The following is an 18,706-nucleotide window of genomic DNA, read 5'->3' as shown; positions in this document are numbered from 1 at the left end:
ACACGGTATGATAAACAATTAGAATGAGGAAAAAATGATTTGTTATTTTTTTCTTGCTTAAATTTTGATACGATAACAATAGTTTTAAGTTTTCTTTATTCTTAAATGTACCTATAAAGAAATATAAACATACTTTTTTTTTTTTTTGTGGCATTTCAACATTTCAATTACATCCAGATTGCTTACTCTTTTTCCTTACAAATAAAATTAACTTTTGGCTTGGTCTTGGCCTTATGCGTAACACGCAGGGTTGATTTTTGTAGATAATTAGGCTATCTGGATCAAAATGAGCGAAAATGCACTTATAAAAACATAATGTTGTGTGATATGGGGTGGGGACATGTGCTAAGAGAGGAAGAAAAATAACCCCTGTGGATCATGTGACTACATTTTTGAATCGTCCACTCCCCTAAGAAATATATTGACCGATTAAATGGGTGTGTCATTCTGTTACCAAAAGCCAAAATAGGCAATGATATGTTTCCTAGAGGCAGCAAGCTATCATCAGGGCGGCTTCCACCCAGGATGTTGCACTACCGCCATCTACTGGTGCTGAAAAATTCCTAGCCATCGGTCAGATTTTGGCCGCCAGTCCAATTTTTTTGAAAGGCTGATTAGGCATTTCCTGCCTCGTCCATCTCCCACACATCCCAGTATGTTCTTTAATCCATTTCCTGTTTTCTGCATCCCCTCCATCATGGTCTTTTTCTCTAATATGTGTTTCCTACACTCAATTATCACATGCCCCCCAGTTTCCTGTTTTTACCTACCGTAACTGTTTCCCTATGACACAGAGTACTGCTTTATATCTATTATGTCATTAAATCATCAGCCCCTTCCTCCACAGAATAGTATATGTTATCTTCACATTGAAAAATACTGACACCACTGTCTTTTTGTTTACATGGGGTTTCCTTATATCATCTTCCAGACACAAAGCTGGATCCATAGTGGCCCTTCCTTTCCTAAATTGGCTCTGATAAAAGGCCACCATACCTCTTTATTCCAAGCTGTGCATCAGTCCCCCATTGACGGTCCGCTCCATTAATTTACATGCATTTGATGTTATTTTTTGGCTTTACAAGCGATCTAACTTGCCCAAAATGTAAACAAACATGCACACATTGTAATTCTAATTATTCATTGTAAAGACAAATTTAAGAAAGATGATCCAAGATTACTTATCTAAAATCTTTTTGGTAACAAAATCGAGAATAAATAAAGGTTATAATAACATTTGGAATTTGTTTGTGATCTAGAAACTATGGGGAGAAAAACAGGTTCAATACGTAACCGACTGAGTTAGTAGGAGACTTAACACAGTCGGTAAATCCTCTGACAAAATGACAGCAGTATTAACTGTGATAGTGATAATCCAAAATGTGTGTGACATTTGCCCCACATGATAACGATTTATGGATTACATATAGCCATACAAAAATATCCTGTGAAACATAGCAACATCTGTGTAGTAGTGTAGTTATCGATGTAGTTGTGTAGTTTGACTCTCCAAAGGGTGCAAAACAGAATTACATGATGGCATTTTCAAATACTAGAGCAACAATTTAAACCACAAATTCTAACCTTACTTCTAGTTTTGTTTCTTTGGACATCTATGAGGCTGAGCCTCTGTGACCTACCCTCTAAATTCCTTTCAGGCCCATCCGAGTTTTTAACAATGTCAAAGTCCTACACTTTTCTTCATTTGCAAAATGAAAAGATCAGATTAACACTTGAGCAGACAAGTGACAAAGAGAAGTAGAAAATTTATTGCAGTATTTGTTCCACCAAAAGGGTATGAATCCCCTTTTCCTCTTATTACTAGGGTGACCTAATACAACAAAATCTACATTTACAAAATATCCTCCTGCAATAGGCCACATATACTGCATGCGTAGTTCGAAATAGAATAAATTATATTCAGAGGACTCTGCCATTGTACAGCATGGACAAATAAAAGTGAACAAAAATAAAAATTCTTATTTTTTTGTTCTTTTTCTTTTTCTTTCAAATATCTAAAAGCTAAAAGGAAAAACCATCAGGGTGCTAGTAGTATAATAAACTCCAAAAACACTTTAATAAGAACATCAAAAAGACTAATTTCCAACATTCACTTAAGGTTTTATTCTTTTTTTTACAGCTTTTTTGTCTTCAGAGATATAAACATTTTAGTTTTTTGTCGTGTTAAACTATGATACAGTGGGAGTAGAAATGAGCGACTAGAATCTGCTGCACAACAGCGAAGGAGCTCCCACAACAATGTTGACAAAACATTTCCCTCCAGGTCTCTTTTCTGATAGCCTTTTTAAGGGATAATTTGGGTGAATTATTCCTTTAATGCCTTCTGGACTCTATCCTCGGAACTTGTACACAAACAAAACATGAGCAGTCCCTCTAATATAATAAGTCTTGTTTTGTGTCATTTTTGCAAGAATAACTCATGTAAAAGTATGTAGTGTCAAATATTCTTGCCCTCTTGTGTTTTCTTACAAAAATGAGGAAGGAGAGGAGGAGGGTAGGAATCCAGTGAAGTTTGGCTGTGTCGTTGGAGGTGGCAGGTTGAGGAGGAGGCGCAGGAGCAGGGAAAACGAAGATTCTGATAAAGTAGAAATGGAGCAGGGGGATCCAAAAACAAAAAACAAAACAAAAAAAAAAGGGAGGGGGAAGGGGGGGGGGCACCACCACACAGGAGCCATTAGCTAGCCCCTCCGTCCCGCGCTGCATACATTGAGCGTAAAGTCTGTACTACTTTGTTGCTCAGTTTGTGGTTGCTGGTCAAGGCAATCTTCTTGTAAATGATGTCCGACTCCTTAATAGTGTCCACCCAAGGCACCTGTTTGCGGCCGTCACGTTTCTTGGCCTCTGCCCAGGGCCCCGAGTAGGAGCCGGCCATCCAGTGGATGCTGTATCCGCTGGAGGTCTTGTTGATGACTCGAGCTATCTGCGGCCGGTCCTTGTATTTGGGGCAGCAAAGGGCGATCACATCCATGGACTCCACTTGCTCACTCATACGGCCGGGGTCCGAGGAGTCACCAGCTCGCCTTGACCTTCGAGAGGACTGCAAGGAGGATAGAAGAAAAAAGGTTGCAATATTTTCTCACATTGTTAGATTCTGTTGTGTTAGGAGTTTGTGTGTATCCGTGCGGCTGTCTCACCCCTGGAGTCCGTTCGTCACCCTCACTATCATCGTCATCTGTCTCTGGTCCTGCCTGATTTCGTGGGCTGGGTCCTGACATGGGGCCCAAGCCTCCCAGTAGGGCGTTTATGGCTTTGTTTCTGATGTTGGCGCTGGCAGACGCTTCTCCCTCCTCGTCCTCCTCATCTGGATCCAGATGTTCCATCAAAACCTTGAACTGTGTCGTGTTAAAAGACAAGAAACGAGTTCAGAGACGCCAACATCTACTAAAAGAACAATGTTGGGATAATCACTGCAAATTAATCAGTATTGAATGATACTGAATGAATGATTAAAGGGGAGAACCCTTCATAAAAACCAAAGGTACATTAATCTCATACATGACAGAGGAATAAAGGTCATGACCAAGTGAAGTCTGACAAATTAAGTTTATATCAGGCTGCCATGCACTTCAGACAAATGAAACAAAAGTGTAAAAAAAAAAGTTCTTCAGGCAGATGAGCCAGTTTTTTTTTCGTAGTTCATATTTCATCAATTAAATCTAAGTTCAGGAGTAAAGAAAACTATTTAGAAGTAATTTGAAACCACATGTAACTGGAGAAAAGACAAGAGAGAGATAAGAATAACTGAATCTGTGATGTAAAGAAAAACACTGGCAGTGACGTCTGACACCTGCTTCAGTACTTACATCTAGGTACTGTCTTACTATCCGCTTCTTGACATCGTCCGTCAGTGAGGCATGAGCCATGTTGTTGGAGATGAAGTCAATGGTTTGTCGTGGGTGGAAGTGAATGGTGCTTTTTCTGTTCACCGCCTTATCGTACACCTTGGCTGACTCTGTTGGAGAGTACTTCTGGATTTTACTGTTGGAAGATAAAACAATGTCGGTTTAAGTGGACGTGGACTTTCAAACAAAGGTGAATGTCTGAAGAGGTAGAAGTAATTCATACTGAAAAATGAAAACATTACTTTGAATATAATCTGTACAGAAACAAAGTTGTGTTGATTTTACCCGTCAGAGAATCCGTATTGGTTCTTCAGATGCTGTTTGAGCACCAGCAGCAACAGGATGCCCTGAACGGCATTAGCGAAATCCAAGAGACCCCCGGGGTTGTCTGGGAGGAGCCTCATTACTTTTTCAGCATCCTCTACATCCAAGTCCTCCAGATCGGACTCCGACTCCGAGCTCTCGGGAGCAACGGGTTTTCTGGCCTTTTTGGGCCGACGTACCACATCCTCGTCATCGCTGTTGATGTTTTCTTCATCGTTGCTCCTGGGGGAATCACAGTTCATCTTCTCCTCCTCGTCCTCCCCATCTGATGTGTGCTTCCATTCCTTCTTTACTTTCTTCTCCTTGCGCCTTGGTTCTTTTAACAAAAGCTAAGCAGAAAGAAACAAAGAATCAAATTCCATCCATGATAATATTTTGCACTTTCTCCAGCCCCATTTTTCTTCAGCTAACACACAACACAAATAAAAAAAAATATGTACACATACTACTCTCAAAAGCGCAGTTACCTCTTTGAAGGTTTGCAACAAGTTGCTGCCAGAAACAGACAATGTGATGTCTATGTGGTGCATGATGAAGAGAGGCTCCTCCTGGCTCTGGTATGGGAAACAGGCGAGGTTGTCCGCGACAAACAGCAGCATGTTCACTTCCGACTTCTGCAGAAAGAAAAAAAAACATAGGAAAGTTGAAAGTAGATGGCTGATACTCACATGATATAACTAATATTGCTGGGTTTGCTGATAAGAATTGAATCTATTCATACAATAACTAGCCTTGATGAATTTGCTAGACAACAGTGTGAACACATTTACACTGGTGTTTGTTGTGCTTATATTAAAAAAACACTGCTATAAAATGTTGTCTGTATCCTGTATGTTGCTGTATAAAGCACTAATAAATATTTCTAGCAAAATATACTCTTGGCATAAGTGTTACAAACATGAAGTATATTTAGACTTGGCACACAGGCAATCAGGAAATACCACTTTAGACTGAGTGGTGCAAATGTGTGTTAAGATGAGTACAGGTTCACTCACAGAACTGTCATCAAAGAGGCTGAGCAGTGAGATGAGGAAAGCCCTGCGGTGCTGGCGGTTGCTCCGGATCATGGTGAAGAGGTGGGAGCAGAGTGCCGAGTGCGTCTCGTCCTGTCTGAAACCTCTGATGATGCGTTTACGAGACATTTCGATGGCCTGCTGCAAGTTGTATGACATCTTCATCCCAGCAACTGCCTTCATCTTTAAAAGAACATGTTGAAAGAGATGTGTTACAAACCTGGCAACCTTAGACAACTGTTGAGCAGCTGTTGCAATGGGCACGTGCGTAAGTAATAGTAGGACTACAATTACACTACATCTAACAGTACTACAAAAGTTCAAAAGTCAACAAGAAAAAAGACATTTATCAAGTAATACTGTATATCTCAAAATAACCACATCAAGATCTAAAAATAACTGAGAATAACACTGAGACTCGCAAACACTCAACACCAACTCACATGGATGAAACCTGTGTACTTCTTGTCAATCTCCACCAGCTGCTGGTCAGCTTTGTTCCTCATGCTGGGCTCTGGGTCTGTTCCCATTGCAATGAGGTAGGGTACGCACTGCACAAACAGAATGAAAATGATGTCATGTTCACATGCATTATATATTTAAGTGGAAGCAAAAGAAGATTTCACAATACTAGCACACATGAGTTTAGAAGCTCTAATAGCATGAGAGCTATTATTAGGCGTCAAGTTGCTTACAAACTATTTTCAGATGGAAAATTGAGGTTAGGGGTAAACTGGACATGATAAGCCCATATCTATAAAACCCAATTCTAAGACAAAGACATGTCATTAAAAGAGGACTTGTCTATCAATTACCTGAGCTGGAAATGTGTGTGTGTGTGTGTGTGTGTGTGTGTGTGTGTGAGTAATTAGGTCTTACCTGTACAGGATGAATGAGACCCTGGTTGAGCGTGAGAGCTATGACGTTGAGAGCAAAGTGCCGTACACTGGACTGGGTGTGGAAGAACGCCTCCAACACTTGTTTTAGATAAAGCTGCATAATGGAGCTGCTCATCCCTGAAGAGATGTCGCCCATCTCCTTCAGATCCTCCTGTTTGGACAGTTTCTTCCCTGCAAGGACGCGAAACACCATGTGTTGACTGTCCATTCATTTCATTCTATCACAATAAATATAAAAATTGACACAAGAAAGTACTTTCTGCACACCAACATTTTGCAGCAATGCATGAAACACTGCTTGATCAAAAAGCTGTTGATGTTCAGCAACAACCGCAGCTTTACTTACATTCTCTGTCTGCTTCCTGCATCCGAGTGTCCTCCTCCTGAAGGTACGTTTGGAGGTTTTTGAGGATCTGGATTTTGAGGTTGATGGAGGAGGAAGCATCAGCCAGGATGCCGTTGTACAAGGACTTCACCTCAGGCATAAACATTTGGCTGGGATGCATGATAACAAGGAAGCCTGAGGGAAGAGAGCAGCCCACAGCAAAGGCATTTAAAATCCAGTTGGCAATACAGCTTCCATAGAAAACCTCCACCTGCTGCTGCAGCTTCATGAACATCTCTGGCTTTCTAATACAGTCTTGTGACTTCCCAACATGACACTGTAGGTCAGTCACCAAGAAACAACAACCATTACCGTGGATCATTCTGAACATGCTGTCTAAAAAGGTCACATTTTTAACACAACAAATAAGATGACCTTTTAATCTTTTAACTAAATCATATTCAACAATGTTGTTCTTGCCTAAGCCGATGATAGCTTTGGTCTTGACCTCCTCATCTTCATGTTTGGTGAAATATAGCAGCAGCTCGAGAACTTTCTCCTTGATAACAACCTGTACACAAGACACAGAGACACATTATGAGAAAGCAGATATTTGATCATTTGCAGTAGCAACGGCGTACGGCTAGAACGGTTCACAAAATCCATGGTTAGGTTTGTACCACAGTTTTGTGGTCACTGTTTACGGTTTGGTATACGTTGTTATATTTATCACCACAGAAAAAACGTATATCAACATAAGATATATATCCAATAATTCACCATTTACACTTTAAAAATTTTTTTATTAAGTCTTGCTGTCATATAAAAGAATGCACACACACCCATGCTTTCTTAAATGTATTACTAAAAAAATAATCATTTTAATTGTCAAGTTCTTTATTTAAATAACTTAAACGGACAACGAGGTTATAAAAAAGTCTCATATCAATGTGGATGTGATGAATCTACGTTACCCACGCTTGTTAATGGGTCCATTTTCGATAAATATATTGTTCTGTCTTCATAGTTATTTTGATATTATTATTATATATATTATTTAGTGGTCGGCTCGCCCAGCATTTCCCACTTTTGGTTTCCCGGACGCTGCCCGGCGGGTCATGGGAATAACGCAGCCGAATTGCCGTTTATGGTCGGCACTACGACGGTGTCTGATCGTCTTCGAACCTCCGACTTTCATTCTTGATGAATAAAAACATTCTTGGCAAATGTTTTCGCTTTTGTCCGTCTTGTGCCGGTCCAAGAATTTCACCGTGCGTGCGGAGGCTCATGGGAAATGTAGTGTGAAAACACTTTGCTTTCCAAAACTCCTCGTTGTCCATAACTTTTTCAGACACAATATTGTGTCTGAAAAAAAGTGACTTCAACACTTTCAGTGTTTGACCTTCAGCCTACTTGTTGCAAAGTTTGCACCCTTTGTTTGAACATCATGTTTTGATTCAAGCTCCTTTTATACAGCCTGTTCAAGGCGGGAATGTTGCACAATACAATTATTCCGCCTCGCCGTTCTGTATAAAACATACGAACAGGGAATGGAGGGGCATTGTTGTTCGGCCTTTGAGCTGGCAGCGGAGAAGGTAGTCACAGAGTCAAATTGACGTCTGTGTAAAAGGGAAGGCTGGCATGTGAACACACAAAGCCTGCATAATGAGGGATCTTCCTTAACGGCATTATTGTGGGATCTCTGTCTAAAACAGTGTACACAGAGAGCAGGGGCTGTTCACAGACAGGTCCACTCTCAATGTGTTTGTGAGACAGAGAGCAGGGAAAAGTCCACATCTGACTGCCTGCTACACTCCTTTGCCTCCATATTAAATTAAAACAAAAAGAAGAAAAAGTTGCGCATGCCTGTGACTCAAACGACACACGCTGCGATCCAAGGCAGTCGAACCGAATGGTTCGGAGCGTTTTCATAAACTGTTCCAGTCCTACATGGGTGGTGGAGCAACAGGTTTGGTTTTATATCTCAAGATATTTTTTGCTTTGTTGCAGTTCATAGCTTTCCATAAGTTTAATTTATGTTAAATATTGAAAATTAAACTGCTAATTCTACCTTGTTGGTGCCCTTGAACTCCTCCAAATCAAAATCAAAGTGCCGGGCCAGGGCACCCACAGTGAAGAGTGATCGCAGCAGGAAAGGCTTGTTTGCTACCAACGTCGCGCTGTTAGGATCCTCCTGATGCTGAATCTTGAGTTTGTTCAGTGCACCTGAAAAAGAAGAAAAATAATTCTAAGTACTTTTTAAGACATAAATTATGGATGTCCTTTTATGTATTTTTCCCCTCTAATGTTGCTGGTGGCCAGGTGAAGCTCTACAATGACTCCCCTGAGGGAATATGTGGATAGACTAGAGGATGACACGTCAAAGCTGAGCACACCAGGCTGCTGTTATCTTTGCAAAAGCAAAGATCAAAGAAGCTGGATATCTCACCATAGAATCTGTTGAAGCAAGCCCAGACAAACTTGTAGTTGTGCGTCACTTTGTTGACAACAGCTCCAAGACAGCTCACACAGTGCTGGACCACCTAAACAAAAGGAAGAGGAGATTGTGTCAGCTCAATATTTTCACAGAGTAAACATGGCTCTATATTTTACACCCTATATCAAGTTCTTAAAAGATGACTCCCACATACAGTCATGCCATATTTGATGATGAGCTTCATGAGGTCTTCCTCGATGGTGGCAAGGAAAGTTTCACTGGGGTGCTCCATCAGCGGTACCACAAGTTCCAAGATCTTTGCAACATTACAGATGACCATGAAGTCATTGGCAGTCTGCAAGGGAAACAACGTAACAGCAATTACTGAGAAGCTCCAAGACACACAAACCAATTGGTGGTCCTCTAAATTCACCAAGATGGAAACAATAATCAATTATCCAATAAGATTTTTCTTTTCTCTTAAAGGTGTACAGAAATGGCCGTTTGTCCTGTTTGTCGCGCCGAGTTGTCACGAGCTGCAACACGAGTTTACCCGAGTAAGGAAAACGAATTTGATTGGTCGTTATCGAGCGGGCAGGATATTCAAAGCTTGGGGCGAGACCGAGCTCTGTGTGTGTGTGCGTGTCTCAGACGTTTGAATGACGGATTACAGATCCAATATCAGTGGCTGGTGAATCGTGTACAGGCTGACGTATAATCCGTGCGCCTGCATTATCCAATGCGAAAAGAAAAAAAACACACTTTCATCCCGGATTTACTCAAAAATAGAATTTTGCACAAAGTTTGGCCTACATCGTCTGAAAGATGAGTTATCACATTAATTTTATGATCCAGAGTGGGCTCAAATTCAGTTTTCTTTTCTGTACACCTTTAATAATAAAGCAATAACGATACTAACTTTGTGAACACAACTTACGTTACACTTTGTGGTAAGGTAGGGTTGCATGGTCATGGCATGTTTGACCATGAGTTGGGCCCTGATCTTGCTGAACAAGTACAAGGTGGTGATACACGCCACTAACCGCGTTGAGTTTACACCCTTGTTCTCTGCAGAGGAAAGAAAAAAACTGTTGTAACATCCGACAGCATAGACAGTAGTGTAAAAGTTCATCAGCTGCGTGCTTTACAACACAGTTCGAGAAGGTGTCGGATGATAAACTTGCATACCTGCGAGAGATTCCTCGTATTTGAGGATGTGTTCTACCAGATTGTCAACGAGCTGAACACAGGCCTTCTTGGCTGGTTTATATGACGCGTCCTCTTCAGACTTGAGAAGCTAGAGAAACAGAGACAATAGTTTATTTTAAAAAGTGTTTCAACACTGATGTACTGTCCTGTGTCCACCAGGTTAAGTTCTGACACACTCAAAATAGTTAGAGTTAGAGTTAGAGTAGCGGTGTGGATGCATGTGAATGACGTTCACGTCGGCTTGCTGCATGTGCAGGATTGTCCAGTGGTCTGTTTACTCCACCAGTCTTTTAACTTGATGTTCTTTTTGTACTATATGTGTTTTTATGTATGCAACATGTTCCCTGTCTCCACGACAAATTTCTCCCTGGAGACTAATAAACTAACCTAACCTAACCTAACCTAAAATACTCACATTCTGAAGAAGTTGCTCAAACCAGTCATAGCCGGTGTCTCGACACGCTGCAACCTAAAGAAATCAGACAGAAGAATTACACTTCACCACGAGACAAGGTCAGAGCTGATAAGAGATTTAGCCTTTTTGTTGCGGTTCAACACATTTATTACTAGGCACAGACTGGTACGGCACTTAAACTCACCACATCAGTGATGTTCAGGATCTTTCTGGTCATGGTCTCTTTGTCATGAGCTGGAGTTGGAGTAAACCACAACTTCTGGAATGTTTCATTCACCAATTTCTAAAAGGAACATAAGTTTGCGTGTAATTAGCTTGGATCTAGAGTTTTTGACAAATGTTTTAAACTACATCTTTTGTGATGAATATTTTTTTAAAATGAAATGAGAAATTAATAGAATGATTAAAAATGGGAGTCATATTTCTGACAACGAACACAGAGGTGCAGTTGATCCATACCTTGATACCTTCCTCATCATTGACTCTGCGGATCATCCTCACACACATCTCAGTAATCTTACTGAAGGTTGGCTGCTCCAGACAGATGTCTCTGAGGATCTTAATCACCCGTTTTCTGACGCTGATACCAGTGTCCTGTGCACCAAAACAAAGAGAATTCATAGAGATTTTGAATTTTCTGCTCTTGTTTCCATTCATGAAAGAAAACACCTGCATGGATGCAATAGCATATTTTTGCCAATAGGTGGCAGTAAAGGACTGTGATGATGAGTGAACTTCTCATGAACCCTTGTGAATATTACCATGACAACAGGCAAAACAATTTCAATTCATTCACTACTCAGATGCTAAATACAAAGAATAAGTACGTGGCTTTTGTGTTGGACTGAATCTCAGGAACTATAAATGTACATTTTAGTGACCTGTCTCAAAACTCAACTGCTTCCTTTTAAACCGGCTCCTTATTTAATAATTCCCATCATATAAAAACCCAAAACAACCAAGAAAATATCTTTTCTTCAAGCTCAATCACTGGAGATGCTTTACCATCTAAAGTCAATGACCAGATAAATGCACTTTCATGCTCATGAAGTGAAAAATAAGCCAGGCTCCCTCATTTGTATATGCATTCAAAAGGTGCAAGAAACAGCAGCTCCATTTCCACACAAGCAATTCATGTGATCAATTCAAGTGCATCTTAAAAGGTCGAAGTTGAAAAAACTAAAGAAGATTCAGCTGTATTTCTACAGGTGAAAATCTCCAAAGTGCACACACAGTGAACACACGGCATCTCAACTATGCCCAATCCAAAAGCTTGGTTTATAAAAGGTTCTTGAACAAAGAACAATCAACACTTGAGTTATCAGGTGGCTAATTGCCGGTCTATGGTATAATGGGCAATATCATAAAATGAAACAACAATTCAAGGGAAAATGTTACGCTATAGCTGTAATGGTGAAACAGCAGTGTACGTCTTTAATATATATGCACTAACAATGTCTTAAAAACTGTCCATTCTGATAACTCATCATTCCAGCTGCAGACTCACAGTGTGGTGTAAACAGCATGAAACACAACCCAACACTCATTCAACTGTGCAGGATAGTGATGGATGTGTAGTTGACAACAACAGTGCACTTGAATTCATTGATGGCCAATATTCAATGGGGATTTTAAGATATTCCAATGTAATAATGTGTCCCAGTGGGGAACTCACCAGTATCCTCTCTATGAGCATGTCATAGTACTGTTCAGTGAGTTGGGGTCGGCTGAGGACGAATTTGCCGAGCAGCTCAACAGCTGCCTCCCTCACACTGGTGGAGTTGTCCATCAGACGACCATGGACGCCACGTTGCATGTCAGACTACAGGAGTGGAAAAGAGTTTGAGTGTGCAGCATGGGGAGAGAAGAAAAAGTACATAAACTGCTAAATAATTTTCCTATAGTGTTTAACAAAACATAATTTAAGACCACACATTAAAGCAGATATCAGTGGAATGTTTTTGTTAATATAAGTCCTAAATAGTCCTATTTTCCGTCAGCAATCACTTACATGAAGTATTTCAGCCTAAACACGAGTCTCTCCGTCACTCTGCTCTGCTGTAATTAAATCAAACATGAGAAAATGTCTTGACAAAAACAAATCCTCACATACCCTTGCCAGTATGCTGGGGTCCACAGCAACAACCTCAGACAGACATTTCATGGCTTTAGTCCTGACAGCGATGGCACTTTCCCCAAGCACTCGCAAGATCTATTTGAAACAAAAACACAAACAACAACCTATGATTACACAAACTGATGATGTTTCATTTCAAAACTATGGAGCCCTAATATCAACTAGACTCCAACACATTTTGCTTTCTCAAATGGAGCTATTGTGCTTCAATTGTGCTTCAATAAAAAGGCAAGGATACTTGCAGTAAGAATATTACCTGTGTTAAATAAATATCAAAGCTCTGGGCGAACGGCCTCATGGAGGCCAAATAACGCACGATTAGACAGGAGTCTTCATAGTCCACAGTGTCAGAGTTCATTCTGTGAGAGAAGGGCAAAGAGGAAGAACGTTGGAGGATTACACAGTCATACAACAGGCAGGGGGACTGTAACTGAAAGGCAAGTGTGACACCAAAACAGAAACAGGGAAAGAGATGGAGCAATACCATCAGAAAGAGTAGGAACAACCAATCTCTGTTGTAAGAGTGATGCCAAAACATTCACACATCCTTACTTCAGTGTAGCGAAATGAGCTGGCGTGGTTTTGATGATGTTGCGCAGGAACTTCTTGCGCTTTTCAGCACGCTGCATAATTTCACCAGTGCTCTCCAACTCCTTGGCGTGTTGCGGTCCGTCTGATGAGTCCTCATCCTTCGGATTCTGGTTCCGCATGGACTTCTCCGCTTCCGTGGTGGCGTCCCGGAACCACTGGGCGATGTAGAACTTTCTGGCAAACTAAAGAACAAAAAGAGTCTCAATATCAGAGGCAGATGGTTCAGTGGTTACAGTAATCACTTGTTCAGTCAGTCTAATGTGAACCCACCACCAGTGAGGCATCAGTCTCTGCGTTTTCTTCCAAGTAGTCCAGTAGAGCCTTCTGCAGCTGCTGGGTCTCATCATTACCTTGAGACTATATAATCAGAAAGAAACAACCGTCACTCACTCCAAGCCATTTTTGGGAAAACGGTAAATAGAAACTAACTTGTAACATACATTTTCTGCATTGCACCATTTCCCCCCACCATTATACGTTTAAGAGTATGTGATATTAAATACCTCTTGTAGAATACGATCAATTGATCTCTGGTCCATCTTGCTGGTGACGGCGTCCTTCCTCAGCCGTGCAGCCACTGTGCCCAGGTAATCTAGAGACGCTACTCTCAGAGCCATCTCAGTCTGCTTATTACTGAACTGGTGTACCTGATGAGAGAAGACACAAAAGGTGTCACCAAGAACTGCACTGTTGTGACAGTCAACATGCTACACTTATAACGAATTTCAAGTTTTTCAATACTTTTCAGCCCCAAGTCCAAAAGTGGCTCAAGATAACAAACATCTGATCAAGTACAAAGCAAGCGATATTCAAATGTTGTATGGCTCTGCAACATCGTGGCTAAAAATGGGGATGTCTTACAAATGAGTTGCAACCTCTTCTGTCCACATCTCATGGCTAAAAGGTTTTTTTGTCAAAAGATCGTAAAGCTGTCCACCGCTATTAACCTGGATCATCTATTTCTGGAAACACTTAAGCACAAATAGGAGCATTTTTGGTCTACACAAAGAGCTGTCGTACTGACCAGTAGTCTGCCAAGCAGACTGAGCAGAAGCTCAGCAGCAGGCCACTCTGGTTTGTTTACTGTGGAGAGCAGATCCTGAACAAAGTTCTCAAACAATGGCCGGTAATCTTCTTCTCCCTGCTTGCTGCCACACCTAAAGGAGGGGAAGAGATAAAAAGTGTCAGAGGAGGAGAAATCCCAGATAAATAACAGGTTAACAAATTAATGGATGCAATTATAATCAGAGGGACAAGGGACCATGACACAACCAGGACATTTTGACAGAATAAACAGCAGTGTATATTTAAGACGGTGTAATTACTTTTTGAGGAAGACTGAGAGGAAATTCTGTGCCGTTCTCATTGCCGTCTCATACGAGTTGGTTATCAACACATCTTGATCCACCTAAAAAGAAAAAAGAAAGGGAAAAGAGTTGAGCAAATAATGTATCTGATTGCTTACTTGTTGTATTTATATAAATTGTATATTTGTTTACATAGTGGCTCGCTCTCCTACCTTGGTGTCGTACTCTTCAAACATGTCCCTGTCACTAGGGAGGTGGACCACACACTGGATCAGCTGCAGCACTAAAGCCGTCACCATTTGGATGTACATTGGCTCTCCGTCCTGGTCTGAGCTGTTCAGCCTAATGAATGAATAAAAGAGGTCAGTAAACATTTGAAGTTGCTATGTGTGTTTTCAGGAAAATAATCGATCCGTTAGGTCGTGAAAACACCTTCAAATCTTTGCCTCTGCCTCAGCTACTGTTTTGATCTACCGAAAACATTTGATACCGAATCATTGCAACACCAAACTGCAATAAATCAATGTAGATTTGGGTAAAACAAATTACCTGAAATTCCTGAGGGAGCGTTTGCTGGTGGGCAGCCTGGCCAAAGAGGTAAAGATCTCCTCCAAGATCAGCTGCCGATGCTTCTCATAACGCGAGAACACCTGGACAGGAAATAAGGCGCTTAGTCATTTCATGGTTTTGTCGAGCAGTAAAACACATGCAAGGTCTGTACACAAAAGGATGTAATGTAGTAGGGTTAAGTGACCCCAAAAGATGGTCACAAGTCTATATGAACTCTGAATTTCTGTCCATTTCCTATGAGGAGAAAAAAGACACTTACTGCTGTAACTAGTTTAATGGCACACAGCTGCAGCTCACTGACATTCTCCACAAAGAATGGAGTGATCCCCATAGACGAAACCTGTAAGAAAATTAAAAAAATAAAAAACACCATGAGTCATCATTTGGTCTAGAACGCTTCAATTTTTTTTTTTTTTTTACTTAGTTTAACATTGTTTTGAAGTATTTTGAGTTTTTACCTGGAGGATGGTGGTGTCTGTCAGTAGTTGGATCTCTAGGAGCTCCGAAATGTTGCTGACGATGTCGCAGATTTTGTTGTACAGCATAACAATCACACGTTGTTTATGTGTGGAGCATTTTGCCCGCTTTGCCTTGGAGCTCAACAGGCCACCTGAATGGACAAGAGCAACCCAGTCAAACACTTTTCTGTGCTATGGTGTTGTTGATCATGCACCAAATATGTCAAACTATTGTTTTCTGTTTGCAGTATTTTACCAACAGCATTGAATCAACTAAAACTATAAAAAATAATTTTCCTCAAATTTCACTGCCAGGCCTAAATCCACTACCCATTTTTGAACAGTGAAGACCAGCCAGTCAAACATTTTTATTTGAATAATAAAAATTTGTGCCAAACTCCACAACGCAAGAGCATTTTGATGCACTATGACCGAACTCTTTACCATGACAGTGCTAACAAACTGATAAACCCATTTCATTAATGTACGTGAAGTAGTCTTTCAAGACATTTTTTAAATTCACCTCCACCTGTAGTGCAAATAATTCTGCTCAGTGCGATCAGGTTATTGCTGCTTTAATCTCAGCTATAACATGAATAAGGAGCATATAAGGTCAGTAAGAGAAAAAATATATAACTTACTGGGATAACTTTAGGATCATTGTTTTATGAATACTCAAAATCACCACAAACTTCTTAATTTAGTGTCATTCAGATCATACAGCTGTATAATATCATATTTATCCTCACCTCCATGTGGGTCCACCCTGTAGACTGGGTCGTACTGTGGATACAGTGTGTTCTGAAGGTGGAACTTGGTGTATTGTAGCACCCGCTCTATCACATCCTCTATATAGACGGCCTTAGGCATGTGCGATGAGGTCATGATGTTAAGAGCCGTCAAACAGGCATCTGCTGACTTTGTGACTCTCTCCATTATCAGGTCTCTCCAAAGTCTCTCCTCATCTTCTGCATCGTGGTCCTGAGAAAGAATGAAAATGCACTTTACAGAAATGAACCAGTAGCCGGAGACCAACAGCTTTGAATTATTTAATCAAATAACCTTTGGTAGAATTTCAGCAATTCATTTCTTAATTTTGCTGTCACTGACAGCATGTTTTAAAGGGATACTGTATGGATTCCTGAAGTAAACCTTCAAAGATCCTAATGACATTTAAGTACCACTACAAAGAATATTGAACACTGAGAGAGATAGGACTACAGCTTACATGGTTCATCAGTGTGGTGAGCTTGGATCCATCCTGGATATTCTTTTCCAGTATGTTCAGCAGCTTTACCAGCTTGTCTGATGGGATCTACAACAACAGAGATCATTATTTAGATGTACATCCAACAAAAGTCCATTTAAACTATTTCTATTGACATTGTGTACAGTACCCGGCTGGAGATGCCCATGGCCTTAATCTTGGCGGACTCGCTGCCCAGTTCATTCAACTGGTGTTTACCGAGCAGCAGTTCCTGAGGTATCTCATCATCATCTGCTGCTTGGAAACATGAAACAGAATTATACTTACAGAACAGAAAGAGGTTAAAGTTTTTGTGCTTTTCAAAATGGACCACAATGGGAGCTTTTAAGTCAATAAGCACTGTACCCATGGTAGTGAAATCCACATCCTCCAGATTCTCCAGTATGTTGTCAATGCTCGTCAAGAACCGCTTGAACGTGGACGAGTCCATCAGCTCTTCTTGGGTGAGCTTGGGTTCATAGGCTTTCCGTTTCTTCTGCTTCTGCTTCTCCTTCATCTTTCTGGCAACTGGGTGAGATGATAGAAATCTTAATTATTTTGCTCCTTACATGTGGCAGATATCAATCCGTCTCTTTAGAAGTTCATTTCTTTGAGAAACTATATCTGTTTTGTCACAATATCCTGGCACTAAGTGATATTTGAATGCATTTCTTTTTCTAGTCCAGCATACAGCATTATTGCCTGTATATATGGACATAGGAAAATTACTCTCCAGTCTAAATTAGCATTAAATTTAACCCTGAAGATCCAATTAGGCTTTATATACAGTTCTATTACTGCCATTCAAAAAGGAAAGAGATGCATAAGTTGAAATGCTGTGGCACTTGACTTGAATACACACTTTCACTCATGCTTGGCGGTGGTGAACCTTCCTCCGAGGAGTCACGGTAGCGGCTGCCTGAGCCTCGTCGGCTGTCTCGGTGCCCACTTTTTCGATGCTCCCCTGAACCCCGACGCTCTCTTTCTTCAAAATCCCATGACCTGTCTTTATCTCTGCGCTGTCGTTTCCTTGCAGCTGTTGATGATGAACATAAAAGGACAGCACCTTACAAAAGTACATTGGTTTTCAAAGCAAAAACTTATGCATACAAATATCAATCATGATATATTTTAATTGATTACATTTTGAGATTATTTCTAAACTGAAACGACAGAATCTTGCGCAAAGGGTACCAGGCATGAATCGAATAATTTCACTCACACTCCCCGTTTGCGTCAAAATCGTCATCCGAGCTGACCTCGGCATATTTGGGCTTCTCATTTACGGTGCTTCGTTTCCTCTTGTTCATCTTTACCCTTTCACACAGAGGCATAGTTGACTCAATCTCTGCAAGCAGCTCTGGAGGCAGCTCCTTCAGAACCGCTGGGTCCATACCACCTAAAATGGGACAAGAGCATTTTTAAGTTTTCGCTTTTTTGTGTTCAAGTTGATGGAAAAATACAATGCAGATTTTGAAAAAAAGATGCCGTTCAGTTAGATGAATGAAATCAGCAAAACTGCTCGCAGTTCCACAGTTAATTGTTCTTACTTTTCCCAGACTTTGAGATCCTGTTCTTTCCAGACTTGCTGTGCCGGATGATCCTCTGGATCTGGTCAACTGAGAGCTTTTTCAGAACCACTACAGGCTTGGGCCTCTTCTCAAAGTCCTGCACCAAACCAAGCCTCTCCAGTTTGACCTTGGGCTGGCCCCACATCTGACCTTCAGTTGACCCACTGGTGTCTTTATCACGCTTGATCTGGAAAGAAAAAACAACAGCTGTCAGCAAAGACCTCTCTCAAATTACAGTAAAACTCAAGTTCACACAGTTTGTGACTGAAAAATGCGAGCTGCGTTTACACAAAATAAAATCAAGTAAGATAATAAAATGTAAACAATGCTTCAAATTGACC

At 40.8% G+C, this 18,706-nt stretch overlaps 1 protein-coding gene across 5 annotated transcripts in view; it reads right to left on the bottom strand.

The window, feature by feature from the left end:
* Positions 1-1,747: 1,747 nt before the first annotated feature.
* Positions 1,748-18,706, bottom strand: part of nipbla (NIPBL cohesin loading factor a) — a 29,818-nt gene continuing 12,859 nt past the window's right edge. For 3 of the 5 annotated variants that reach the window (XM_085786613.1, XM_085786616.1, XM_085786614.1), the window contains 37 exons: positions 18,345-18,552; positions 18,017-18,193; positions 17,657-17,830; positions 17,161-17,322; positions 16,946-17,052; positions 16,777-16,863; positions 16,298-16,529; positions 15,549-15,700; positions 15,350-15,430; positions 15,070-15,170; positions 14,733-14,862; positions 14,539-14,621; positions 14,238-14,370; positions 13,717-13,860; positions 13,484-13,570; positions 13,175-13,395; positions 12,879-12,981; positions 12,599-12,697; positions 12,161-12,307; positions 10,945-11,079; positions 10,670-10,768; positions 10,486-10,539; positions 10,050-10,158; positions 9,799-9,929; positions 9,076-9,216; positions 8,874-8,967; positions 8,496-8,650; positions 6,905-6,995; positions 6,446-6,619; positions 6,080-6,270; positions 5,644-5,751; positions 5,183-5,383; positions 4,655-4,801; positions 4,149-4,516; positions 3,825-3,999; positions 3,156-3,353; positions 1,748-3,058 (listed from right to left, as the gene is read on the bottom strand). In XM_085786613.1, the coding sequence (XP_085642739.1) occupies positions 2,696-3,058; positions 3,156-3,353; positions 3,825-3,999; positions 4,149-4,516; positions 4,655-4,801; positions 5,183-5,383; positions 5,644-5,751; positions 6,080-6,270; positions 6,446-6,619; positions 6,905-6,995; positions 8,496-8,650; positions 8,874-8,967; positions 9,076-9,216; positions 9,799-9,929; positions 10,050-10,158; positions 10,486-10,539; positions 10,670-10,768; positions 10,945-11,079; positions 12,161-12,307; positions 12,599-12,697; positions 12,879-12,981; positions 13,175-13,395; positions 13,484-13,570; positions 13,717-13,860; positions 14,238-14,370; positions 14,539-14,621; positions 14,733-14,862; positions 15,070-15,170; positions 15,350-15,430; positions 15,549-15,700; positions 16,298-16,529; positions 16,777-16,863; positions 16,946-17,052; positions 17,161-17,322; positions 17,657-17,830; positions 18,017-18,193; positions 18,345-18,552 (5,562 nt within the window). In that variant the 3' untranslated portion in view covers positions 1,748-2,695. The remainder of the gene's footprint in view (positions 3,059-3,155; positions 3,354-3,824; positions 4,000-4,148; positions 4,517-4,654; positions 4,802-5,182; positions 5,384-5,643; positions 5,752-6,079; positions 6,271-6,445; positions 6,620-6,904; positions 6,996-8,495; positions 8,651-8,873; positions 8,968-9,075; positions 9,217-9,798; positions 9,930-10,049; positions 10,159-10,485; positions 10,540-10,669; positions 10,769-10,944; positions 11,080-12,160; positions 12,308-12,598; positions 12,698-12,878; positions 12,982-13,174; positions 13,396-13,483; positions 13,571-13,716; positions 13,861-14,237; positions 14,371-14,538; positions 14,622-14,732; positions 14,863-15,069; positions 15,171-15,349; positions 15,431-15,548; positions 15,701-16,297; positions 16,530-16,776; positions 16,864-16,945; positions 17,053-17,160; positions 17,323-17,656; positions 17,831-18,016; positions 18,194-18,344; positions 18,553-18,706) is intronic. The other 2 variants (XM_085786615.1, XM_085786617.1) reach the window with 1 other exon arrangement.

This window comes from Trachurus japonicus, chromosome 9, assembly GCF_045865225.1.
Source record: "Trachurus japonicus isolate A0001 chromosome 9, Traja_1.0".
In the NCBI taxonomy this organism is placed as follows: Eukaryota; Metazoa; Chordata; class Actinopteri; order Carangiformes; family Carangidae; genus Trachurus; species Trachurus japonicus.
The sequence above is the reverse complement of the archived record's forward strand: the minus strand, read 5'-3'. Positions and strand labels throughout refer to the sequence as shown.